This window comes from Tachyglossus aculeatus, chromosome 11 (assembly GCF_015852505.1).
Source record: "Tachyglossus aculeatus isolate mTacAcu1 chromosome 11, mTacAcu1.pri, whole genome shotgun sequence".
NCBI classification, from domain to species: Eukaryota; Metazoa; Chordata; class Mammalia; order Monotremata; family Tachyglossidae; genus Tachyglossus; species Tachyglossus aculeatus.
Genome location: NC_052076.1, coordinates 2,906,899 through 2,919,415, shown reverse-complemented (window position 1 = coordinate 2,919,415; position 12,517 = coordinate 2,906,899). Strand labels below are relative to the sequence as shown.

The 12,517-nt window shown below is 53.1% G+C and overlaps 1 protein-coding gene across 3 annotated transcripts in view; it reads right to left on the bottom strand.

Moving 5' to 3' along the window:
• The window catches only part of CDON (cell adhesion associated, oncogene regulated), a 115,091-nt gene that overhangs the window by 2,829 nt on the left and 99,745 nt on the right, over positions 1 to 12,517 (bottom strand). For 2 of the 3 annotated variants that reach the window (XM_038753897.1, XM_038753898.1), the window contains 2 exons: positions 10,129 to 10,397; positions 8,003 to 8,082 (listed from right to left, as the gene is read on the bottom strand). In XM_038753897.1, coding sequence (XP_038609825.1) covers positions 8,003 to 8,082; positions 10,129 to 10,397 — 349 coding nt within the window. Of the gene's footprint in view, positions 1 to 7,492; positions 7,548 to 8,002; positions 8,083 to 10,128; positions 10,398 to 12,517 lie in introns of those variants that run through there. The other variant, XM_038753899.1, reaches the window with a different exon arrangement.

The following is a 12,517-nucleotide window of genomic DNA, read 5'->3' as shown; positions in this document are numbered from 1 at the left end:
TATTATTATTATTATTATTATTGTTATTATTATTATGTCTCAGTCCATGGTACTGCAGAGCCTGGACCTGGCTCCCACCAGGATCAAGGCACCGAGAGAGTCCTGAGGGAAATTTTCTGAGAAGCCAGAAGGCATGGCCCTTGCCGTTCATTCATTTATTCATTCAATCGTATTTATTGAGCGCTTCCTGTGTGCACAGCACTGTACTAAGCGTTTGGGAAGTCCAAGTCGGCAACATCTAGAGACAGTCCCTACTCAACAACAGGCTCACATTCATTCATTCATTCAATCGTATTTATTCAGCGCTTCCTGTGTGCAGAGCACTGAGAAGCAGCGTGGCTCAGTGGAAAGAGCCCGGGCTTGGGAGTCAGGGGTCATGGGTTCGAATCCCGGCTCTGCTACATGTCTGCTGTGTGGCCTTGGGCAAGACACTTCACTTCTCTGAGCCGCAGTTACCTCATCTGTAAAATGGGGATTAAGACTGTGAGCCCCACGTGGGACAGCCTGATCACCTTGTACCCCGCCAGTGCTTAGAACAGTACTTCGTACATAGTAAGTGCTTAACAAATGCCATTATTATTATTATTATTATTATTATTATTATTATTATTATTACTAAGCGCTCAAGTCAGCAACATCTAGAGACGGTCCCTGCCCGCCAACGGGCTCCCAGTCTAGAAGGGGGAGACAGACAACAAAACAAAACATGTGGACAGGTGTCAAGTCAACAGAACAAACAGAATTAAAGCTAAACGCACATCAATAACAAAATAAATAGAATAGTAAATACGTACAAGTAAAATAAATAATAATGATAATAATAATAATAATGATAGTATTTGTTAAGCGCTTACTATGTTAAGCCAGGAACCAGCAGAAAAACAAAAAAGGGACAGAAGCGGTGGGCCCTCAGGGTGCCCTTGGTGGACACTTGGCTGTCTTTGGACTCCAGCTGTAGGACGGGGGGACACCGTTAATTGCTGGAGTTAATTGCTGGAGTTAAGCGCTTAGTACAGTGCTCTGCACATAGTAAGCGCTCAATAAATACGATTGATGATGATGGAGTTGATTAGGGTGGTGTGAGCCTCCGCTTCAACCCTGCCCTACTTTCCTCCAGCCTTTGCCTCTGAAACGTCTTTCACGCTCTGAGAAGAAGTGACTCTGCTTGGTACAGTAAGCGCTGTTAGTAAGCGCCTAGTACAGTGCTCTGCACACAGTAAGTGCTCAATAAATATGATTGATGATGACGACTCGGGGGAAGAAAGTTTGGCGTGGCGAGGAGCTGTTTCTGGGCAGTTGGTTTTGATTTTGGCACGTGCAACGGAAACCACGCTGGGCTCGCCGGGCAGGCAGGCCCCAAGCCACTTGGTGGCTAGTGAAGGGGAGTCCAGTCAATTTGCCAATTTGTACTTCCCAAGCGCTTAGTACAGTGCTCTGCACATAGTAAGCGCTCAATAAATACGATTGATGATGATGAGGGCTGGGAAAGCTTGAGTGACAGGGAGGTGAGCAAAGGAAGTACCTCTGAGTGGGAGAGGCCCATCCCCAGGCCTCGCTGTTCATTACAACCCAAAATGTAACTCCCACAGAGCAGGTCACTCTCGACAAACACACTCACTCCCACACTCCGCTCCCTCCCACACACAAGCACCACAGGCCAGGTGGCCACACCACAGTCTTTTAGACTGTGAGCCCACTGTTGGGTAGGGACCGTCTCTATATGTTGCCAATTTGTACTTCCCAAGCGCTTAGTACAGTGCTCTGCACATAGTAAGCGCTCAATAAATACGATTGATGATGATGACAAGGCAGGCGATGGACTCTCGGGAGGAAGCGTGCGGCGGCCAAGGTGAGGGCCAGAGGAGCCGAGTTCCACGGCTGCTGTGGATGCAGGACTAGGGGCCATTTCCTAATCCATCAATCAATCAATCGTATTTATTGAGCGCTTACTGTGTGCAGAGCGCTGTACTAAGCACTTGGGAAGTCCAAGTTGGCAACATCTAGAGACGGTCCCTACCCAACAGCGGGCTCACAGTCTAGAAGGGGGAGACAGAGAACAAAACCAAACATATTAACAAAATAAAATGGAATAGATATGTACAAGTAAAATAGAGTAATATGTACAAACATATATACTATTAATGATTATTATTATATATATGATTATTAATTATGATTATTGGGTGGGTTAGCCGGGGGGTCAGCAGCCGGACGGAGCCCCACCACCACAAAAGGGGGGTGGGATTCGAACCCAGGGCCCGGGCTGAGCCGTCGTCGCCTCAGCGGCTCGTTCAGCCGGAACTCGTTTTCTTCGATTTGTTTACGCCTCCCTCCGCACCTCAAGCGTAACCACGCTGTCACACACTGCGACCCCGTGTCCTTCCGCCCACTATGACGCCCCCAAACACCCCAACCCTTCGTTCCGGGGGTCCAGGTCTACCGGCTTCTGAGCGCACACCCCGCCTCGCTCTGATACGTGACCTCAGCCCCTTCCCTCACAGCTTCTCTTCACTAAAGCCGTGAGAATGGTTGGGGTGGCGGGCCAGGAAGCAAGGCGACCCATCCCCATTTTCCAGCTGGGGAAGCTGAGGCTCAGGAAGGCTAAGGGATCCAATGATCGGTTCCTCCTGCCTTCCAGCCTGCTCCCATCCCGGGCCAAGTTGCTCTCTCACCAAAGCGCGGTCTGGGCGGAGATTAGCGGGGAGGGATTTGGTCCCGATTGGGGTGATAAGAAGAAAGGAAACCCTGACAGGTGCCAGGCAAATGGCCGGTCTCCTCCGCCCTTCTGTTCCCAGAAGGGACCAGACAGGAGAGGGTCAAGTCAATCAATCAATCAATCGTATTTATTGAGCGCTTACTGTGTGCAGAGCACTGTACTAAGCGCTTGGGAAGTACAAGTTGGCAACATACAGAGACAGTCCCTACCCAACGGTGGGCTCACAGTCTAGAAATCATGCCCAGACTGTGAGTCCAGGCCAGCTAGATTACAGGAAGCTTTAATCAGGTAGGAAGGTGTACCAACCCCTGGTACCCGGGGCCTGCTGGAAGGGCAAGATGGCAGGAAAGGGGCAGGAAAAGCCGCCCCTCATCAGGCCCCAGGGGCTCACTCGCCTAGCCCGGGCACCTTTCACCCATCCTGCTCTGGATCCTGAATCCCAGGGGAAATCGGGCTAGAGACCTGACAGCTGCCTGGGGGGCTCGGGCCCCAAGGAGACACCCAAGTGCCTGCATCTACGCGGCGGCTCATTGATGCCCACGCTGGGCCCGAGGGTGTCCCCCAGTCACTGATGGCCAGGATGAGAAACTGAGGGATGGACTACCCCATTCATATGGACCCTGGGTGTGACGTGTGATGGCACGCACCCGCAGTGCCACAGGTGAAGAAAAGATTCATAGGAGAGGAGCAGTGAGACGGGGCTCGGGGCCGGGGGAAGGTGGTTCTGGCCTTGTCTTGGACAGAGGAACGAAGAAAGCCACGGGGGGCCGCAGGGCAGGGTGGGAGATGGAAGGAGGGAAAGGAGGTTTACACGGGATCTCTCCTGAAACCTGCAATGTATATATCTGTATATATGTTTGTACATATTTATTACTCTATTTATTTATTTATTTTACTTGTACATATCTATTCTATTTATTTTATTTTGTTAGTATGTTTGGTTTTGTTCTCTGTCTCCCCCTTTTAGACTGTGAGCCCACTGTTGGGTAGGGACTGTCTCTAGATGTTGCCAATTTGTACTTCCCAAGCGCTTAGTACAGTGCTCTGCACATAGTAAGCGCTCAATAAATATGATTGATTGATTGCAATGGGCAATGCCACATTAAGAAGAGCCACTCAGGGGTAATTGGCAGAACCAAGGAAGTGAGCTTTGTTTCCTGTCCTCATCAGCCCTCCCGTTACAGGCCTGGTTGGGGCGGAACAAAGGCAGCCTCTCGGGGTAAGACGCACGTGGGGCTCAGAGTGGGCCCTCACTCCCTCTCCCTTGGCCAAACCTATCCCCGTTTCAAAGTCCCTTCACACACAGCAAGAGAAACCGACTTTTGGCGACCGGCTTCCACTGGCCGAAGTGCGCATTTCTGAACATGACGCTTTTGCGAGTGATTATGGGACCAAAAACTCTGGTTCTACTCTTCCTATAAACCCAGATCCGCAGGCACGGCTTGAGGTGGGAGGAGCTGAGCAAGTTCCCTGCCCACGGGGGCACATCTGGATTCAATAAGGAGTCTAAGAAACGCAAATCATTCGTGAAGTTCCCTGGCGCCCCGAGAACTGTCTTTCAATTGCTGGGCTGTCGAGGTGGAAGGGAATTCACTGAGAGCCTTGCACTCGGAGAAATGGCTTCCCCGAATTCCGGACAAAAGCAGGAGAGAGTCAAAAAAAAAAAAAAAAAACAGAGAGAGAGAGACGGTGCGGGGGACGGGAGGAGAGAGGAGAGGAAGAAAATAAATCAATCTGTGAGCGCCCTGCTGCCCACACATGTCCTTTCATTCATTCAATCGTATTTATTGAGCGCTTACTGTGTGCAGAGCACTGTACTAAGCGCTTGGGAAGTACAAGTTGGCAACATATAGGGAAGGTGGCTACCCAACAGCGGGCTCACAGTCGAGAAGGGACATGCATATGTATGTTCCCGCGCGCACGCGTGTATGCAAGCACTCCAACAGCCCCAGCCTCTAAGGCTGGGCTTCACCTCAGTACAGAGGAGTGGACTGTTTCTCCACCTGCAGAACAGGAAAATGACTCATGATCCATTCAGGCTTCACGCTGAATGGTGAATTAACAGTTCCCTGGCCTGGCCTCGGGGCAGAACAGTCCCGGGCCCACGTGGCAGGGCCTGGGACCCCGAGTGCCGGGGGGGACGGAAGAGGGGCCGGGGACACGGGGACTTGGGAGACTTGCCAAGGCCAGTTGGCAAACCGGCTTCCTCTTGGGGTTAGCAGGTAGAAAGCTTTCCTGATACTGATCTCTGAAGGCTCTTTCCAAGAGCTTAGTACAGTGCTGTGCACACAGTAAGTGCTCAATAAATACGATTGAATGAATGAATGAATGAAGCGATTTCAGCCAGATGCTCCGCCCGGGCCCGGGGTTCCAGAAAGACGGCAGAGATGTAGGTTGGACTATTCAGGACCCGTGGGTCTCCTCTCAGGCTGCCACATCAGGCCTCGGGGGACGCTCCCCCTCCCCGGAGGGAAGGAGGGATTGGGAGGCGGGGGCACCACATGTTAGGCTGAGTGGCAGTGCTCAGCGTGGACTAGGGGCCCATAGTTTCAGCCAGAGGACAGCTCCACTGTCCAGGCCTAAATATCCTCCTCTGTCTGCTCGCCCTCCTTCCTGAATTAACCACCCTGGGCCTTTGAACCGGTTCTGGGTTAAACCACCAAACTCGGCAGGGACACCTCCCTCGATCCTCATACCCAGCCTTACTTGTCCATTCTGCCCCTGGTGAGGGAAATATCCGCCGGGCACGGCCCAGCTTCTCCTCTGCAGGTGCCTCACGGTTACAGCTGGAGAAGACGCAAGTCTCCGGCCTAATTTTCCCAAGGATTCCGGGAGTCAACTGCCCCAGTTTGAGGGGAGACACTTGCTGAGAGCGAGGTTAGCGTGCCCCCCACGGAACCAAACGCCCAGAACGGAGCAACATGGATCTCACGATCCCTATCCCAGCCTTCCAGCTCCCTCAGCTAGCCGCCCCCTGCCTCCCGATCAGATCCAAGGGGAGGGTGGAGCTGTGGGCGAAGGGTAAATCTGGTGGTCACCAAGGGAGGAAGGGTGGCCCGACCAGGGGATGTTTTTGCATTGGGTACACGCAGAAGACCAACTCAAGGCCTCGCCGTCTGCCCTCTGCTCCTCTGGCAGTTTCCCTCGGACCAAGTCCCGGTAGGGTGGGAAAGTGGCCCGTGCGGGCCCCTGCCCTCAAACGGCGGCGCAGCTCTCGCTCCAGGTGGATACGCTGGACTCCGTTCTTGGCCACGCCTCCTCATGGCCAATCTCGCCGGAAAACCTTGATAGGATCCCTGGCCCTTTCCTGGTGGGAGCTCCCACTTTCGGCTGTCATCTGTGAATTCCATCAGGGTCCTGTTTTCTCTCTTTCCCAGATGCTCAAGGACGAGGCGGGAACCCAGGTCCCAGGCCCACAGCTGAAAAACGAAACCTCCCTGGCCTGCTCGGGGGCTGCCTTCTCCTCCCGCCTGCCTCCATCTGGGAAGGAAGCGCCGCCATGGACACGACACAGCCAGTTCCAGGAACATTTAACCCTTGCTCTGCCAAACGAGCTTAGGGGTTCCGGAGACTGCCAGGGGAGCGGTCTTCCTCGAGGTCGGGCCACGCTTTTTCCCTCCTGGGTTTCTCCATTTCCAGCCACGGCTTCTGCCCCGAGTATAATTAGGCACAACCGCGGGCCACCCCGTCGGACTGGACTGCTCATCTGTGCCCACCCTCCGGAAATGCCCACTGGCTCCGGGTACCCTTCGGGGCATCCGAGGGGGAAAGCTGGAACGAGTGGGGAGCATTTGCAAAGTCCCAAAGTGTCGACTGTGGACTGGGAACGGGGAGTGCTTGCTCGGAGTCCGGAGCAATTAACAAGCCCAGGCCGGGCTCGTTTCCAATGCCGCAATGGCCCCGGACCGTCTGGGCCTTGACGGGCTCTGGGAATTTCTGGGGCTGGAGCCAGGGCATACCAATGCCTGTTCGCGTGACCATGGGCCCAGTGGTTAGCCTTGGGTGACCCAAGGGCTTCTCCTGTCTTCTTTTGTTTATTTCTTAAGTGCTTACTATGTGCCAGACACTTTTCTAAGCCCTGGGGTGGACGCGGGGTAATCAGGTGGGACGCAATCCACATCCCACGTGGGGCTCACGGTCTTCATCCCCATTTTACATATGAGGTAACCGAGGCGTGGAGAAGTGAAGCGACTTACCCAAGGTCACACAGCAGAGAAGTGGCGGAACCAGGATTAGAACCCAGGTCCTTCTGCTTGGGTCAAAGCCACAGAGGGGCCGGGCAAGTGGAGCTCAAAGAGCAAACTGGCCGACCATCTTAGGCCGAGGACCAACAGTGCTTGAGGGAAGCCCAGTAGACTGCAAGCACCTCGAGAGCAGGGATCAGCCCTACTCATTTTATTGTACTCTTCACAAGAGACCGTAAACTCCGTGAGGACACACATCATGTCTACTGTCTTCAGTGTACTCTTCTCCAAGCACTTAGCCCGTGTCAAGAACTCGATAAACGTTACCGATTGATCATCCAGGATCGCACACGACCACAGCGATAAACGCCACGAGCATCAGACAGGCCCAAGTGCCCAAGGACCGGGCAGTGGTGAGCGTCCAGAGCCCGCTCCACCGCCTTTGTAAAGTCTCCCGGCCCACGTCAGCCCACAGCTACCAAGGAATGCTCCGTCTCCAGGGTCGGGAGTTTGTACCATTTAGATCTTCCCAAAGAGCATCTCAGCTCTTTACGTCTGAAGCACAAACTCTTCCCACGATCCGTGGAGAGAGAGAGAGAGTCGAATCAGAGAGTGAGACAGAGCGTCGCTATATTCGCTTAAGCCTTCTGGAGGGATTTGGTGAGAGAAAGATTTGGTGTCAGATGAAGTGAGGAAAAAGTGACTATGGTAGACTTGCAATGAACCAGCGCTTGCCTTCTCCGGCTCCCAGGACCATCGTACGACACGTTCCCTCCCTCATCTGTTCTGATCCCGGGGGGGCAGCGATAGTGGTAAGGATGGGGGGGTCACGTGCCAAAGCTCTCCCCCATGACGGTGCCAGCCTCGGCTCAGCCTGGGTCAGATCTAGGACATCCAACTCCCCGTTCCTCAACCCTAAGTGGAACCAAGTGGAACCCCCTGGCCTGGGGGATGGGGAAACATTCTCCCCCAGATCCCTAGTCCCCGAACCTCACACGGCCCCGGGGCTCGTCCACATGATACCGAGACGTGAGTTCCAGCCGGGGTCCCGTTGGGGGTCTGCAACCGGCAGCTGCCAGATCTCCCCCCAACAACGGCTTACCTGTTGTTGTTTCGGCAATTCCGACAATTGATGCAGGCCACTGGGTCAGTCCGAGGTATCGCCGTGTACGTCCCACCGCCCTAGGACCACGAGGGAAGGACAAGGGGAAAGAAGAGAGAGAAGGGCCACTGAAGACCTCGCGGCAGCCACACGTTCCGGCTCCCTCCTGGCCCGCTTCGACCCTGGAATCCCACTATTCTCCGCCGCCCTGCTTCAGAATGGGCCGCGGCCTGCACAACCCTAAGTCTGTTCTCGGCAAAACTAAGCGGGATGCTTTTCTTGGGCCCTTTGTGCGGCGAAGAAAGCAAATAACTGTAAGGAAGAATGTAGTCACTTCTCTGACCTGTCCCGAACTGAATGCGCCCAGAATATATTTGATTCTCACACCGTAAACTATTCGTTCGCTCTTCGGACGGCCACGAAAGACATTTTCACGTGAGGGCCGGTTGGGAGGGGTGGGGGTGTGAAATCTGCTTCGCTGAGGTCACAAGATAAACCCATCCTCATTTTCCCGTAATTATTTCGGTTCGGCCGGCGGCTCACTCTCGGTTTTTCCAGATGGGCTGGTTCCCTAGCCAGCGATGACTCGGAGAGGCGAGTAACGGCCCGGCATGTTGCTTTTGGCGGGAGCTGCCCGGTAATTAAGCAAAATGCCCAGATTAACACATACCTCACCGCAAAACGGTCGGGCGCGTTCATGACAGGCTGGGCTCTCGCCGGGGCGGCCGCGGAGTTGGGTCAGACCTGCGGTCGCAGCCCTGCGTTTTGCCGTCGAAAGCCAAACCAGGGCGGGGAAAGGGAGTCGGGGCTGTCGCCCCTCGCCCAGAGCCCGCAGCGCTGGGGAGGAATAACTCAGGCGAATGTCTTCCCCACAATGGTTTCTGTCGCCACTCCGCTCCCCAAAGACCCCAGGAGAGCGGAGTGTCTGGGCGGACCCTGGGAGATGACAACCCACTGGGGCTCAGTCCAACTCCTAGGGTCCAACGTGCTGCCTGAACCTTCACCTCTTCTCAGCTGCTATTCATTAATTCTAATTACTGCCTTTTTTTTGTGGGGGGGGCATGCTGGACTCAACAGAATTAGATGGAGGAAACGGTCCTTGAAGAAAACATGTTGTCCAGAATCCAAGGTGGCAGACGCCTTCAGAAGCAGCACACCTGACGTGGCAGCTACTGAAAAGGCAGTCATTTATTGTCCAAAAAAACAAACTATTTGCACGTCCAATTACTAAGGCAAACAACAGCCTCATTTTTTTTTCCTATGGAAACAGCATGCTTTCGATGCTTTCCAACTCTCCCTTCTCGTTTTCTTGGGCAAAGTTCGCAGTTTTGACTAGGAACGGGGACAAAAATGTTTAGCAAGTCTGAATGAGAGCCATCTGTGTGCGTCCACAGACAATAATGAAATCATTATTCTCTTTCAGAAATGGGGCACATTTAGGCAAATTAAAGATTTTGCTGCAGGAGACGAAGGCGAGGTCACCGATTTCTGGCTTTTCAAAAATAGACATACCTAGTACTCGTAAGTCGTTTGGCCTGCAAGCTCCCAACCAGACCCTCAGAGAGGGTCCCTGGGGTCTACCAGTTCCTGGCCAGGGCATATTTGGGAAGCCGCCAAGAGTCCGGCTCCCGAAGTCAGAGCATCTGGGATCTCAAGTGCACCTGGGATCTCATCCCAGCTCCACCACTTGCCTCCTGTGTGACCAGTCACTTAACTTCTCTGTGCCTCAGTTTCCTCAACTGTAAAATGGGAATTAAATACCTGTTCTCCTTCTTACTTAAGACTGGGAGGCCCACGTTGGGTGGGAGACTGTATCTGACCTGATTAACTTGTATCATCATCATCAATCATATTTATTGAGCGTTTACTGTGTGCAGAGCACTGTACTAAGCGCTTGGGAAGTACAAGTTGGCAACATAGAGAGACAGTCCCTACCCAATAGTATCTATCGCAGTGCTTCGAACTGTGATCGACATATAGTAAGCACTTAAGAAATCCCGTAGTTAGACGTGGAACTCCAATCCCGGGACGGCTGACCTTCTTCCCGCTGAAGTTGGGAGCAGAGGGAGGGAAGGCGGGAGGAAGACAAGGAGGTGGTGGGGCGGGGGGGGGGGGGGGTCACTTACATTCACCAGGTGGTGAGGGTGCTCGTAGTCCACGTGGGTCCGGGAGAGGGAAGTGGTATGTCCCGGGGAAAGGCCTCCGTTCAAACTTCCGTTCAAGACGCCGCCGCCGCCGCCATTGGGAAGCTTATGGCGGAGGTGGGGGCAGCCGTTGCCGAGGCAGCCCCCGGGCCCGCTGCCGTTGACGTGGCTCAGGCCGGGCAGGGCGGGGTACTCCATTATTGGCCCGCTGAGATCGGCGCCCGGGCACAGGTATCCTGGAGGGTCATACTCTACGGAGGGAAAGAAAAATCAAGCCACCGAAGGGGAACAGTCTGGGGTTGATCGATTTTTTCCAAGAACAGGCAGAAGCGGGAGCATTTCTTGGTGAGAGGGGTTAGAGGAGGGGCTGGAGGTGCAGGGGAAGGGGGAGGAGAGGGTCTTTAAGGAGTAGAAGAGCCTCTCTCACCTCGCCCCCTGGGCCTTCCATCCTCCATAGGCAGACTGGCCCACGCGTAACCAGGAGAGAGCCAGTGGGCTCATGTCCAGTGCATGTGGTTCCAACCAGTCACTGCTCAGAGTCTGTCGGAGCAGTGTCGTAGACAGACGGGGAAGAGCTTCTGCCCCTCAGACCCTCCAATATCCCCACGGTCTATGTTGCTCAGGAAGAATCTCAGGGCCGGTCGGCCTAGCGGGACCCCTATTCTCAAGGGAAGTGGGCCCCTGCCACGCAGGGCTGGGTGTCAATAACAACAACAACTTGTGGTATTTCAGTTCTCACTACGTACTACGCAATGGGGTGGATACAAGCATAGCGGGTGGACACAGTCCGTGCCCCACATGGGGCTCATGGATTTAATCCCCATTTTCCTGAGGTCGAGTAAAGGCTGGGCCCCTGCTTAAAGCGCCTAGTCCAGTGCTCTGCACACAGTAAGCGCTCAATAAATACGATTGATTAAATGAATGAATGAGTCCCTCCCAACTGCAGGTGGGAGGGAGATTTCTGGATTCTGAGCCGGCTCTGTCAGGCCATCGATGAATCGATCAATCAATCAGTCGTATTTATTGAGCGCTTACTGTGTGCAGAGCACTGTACTAAGCGCTTGGGAAGTCCAAGTTGGCAACATATAGAGACAGTCCCTACCCAACAGTGGGCTCACAGTCTAAAAGGGCTCACAGTCCAAAAGTGCCATAGTTATTATTATTATCATTGTTAAAAAAAATTAAAAAAATTAAAAAATTAAAAAAATTAAAAAATAAATTTTTTTTAAAGATTAAAAAATTAAAAAATTGATTAAAAATCAATCAGTCGAGTTATAGGCACTGACCAGCTTAAGGAGAAGTCGCAGGCTGGGGAAACCGTCACCACGCAAGAGCCCGGGCAACCTTGAGGAACGGTCCTTAAGTTTCCGATCCCTGGGGAATGCTAGATGAAACCGGGTTTGTTTTGAAGCTGCTACTCTTGGGAGAGCAATGGAAAGAGCCTGGGTGTCAGAGGATCTGGTTTCAAATCTTACCTCCACCATTTGTTTGCTGTGTGACTCTGGGCAAGTCACTTCACTTCTCTGGGCCTCAGTTTCCTCACCTGTAAAATGGGGATTAACTATCTGCTCTGCCTCCAATAGACTGTGAGCCCCACCAGGGAGTGGGACTGCGTCCAACCTGATTATCTTATATCTATCTCGGTGCTTAGGACAGTCTCTGGCACATAGGAAGCACTTATCAAACGCCACTTAAAAGAAATATCATTGACTGATTGATAAAGCCATCACCCACCTCCCTTTAATCACCACATCAGTTTGGTGAAGCCTCAGACAGAACCACTTTCCCAGACTGCCCTTCGGTATACAGGTGCTTATTATTATTATTATTATTATTATTATTGGTATTTGTTCTTATTAATAATAATAATTGTGGTATTTGTTAAAGTGCTTACTATGTGCCAAGCACTGTTCTAAGCACTGGGGAAGATAAAAGGTAATCAGGTCGGAAACAGCCCCTGCCCCACATGGGGCTCATAGTCTTCATCCCCGTTTTACAGATAAGTAACTAAGGCACAGAAGTGAGGTGACTTGCTGAAGGTCACAATGAAAACAAGTGGTGGAGCCGGGATTAGAATCCAGGTCCTTCTGATTCCCGGGCCTTTACTCTAACCACCAGGCCACCCTGCTACAGATAGGGAGGACCCGCCCCACAAACTACACAACATGGCATCCAAATGGAACAGGGAAAAACGCCTCCCGCTACCAGGCCACTCCAGGGCGGTGCCAGGGGGAGGATGGTGTCCGTTTCCAAGAACAGGCACGGGCTGGGCTGCTAACGACCAGGGCACAAGTGACTGGCGATAATTTCTCCCTCTGTCCTCTTCCACCCTCCCTGCCTTCGAGGGCAGGTGGGGAAGGGCAACAGGAGC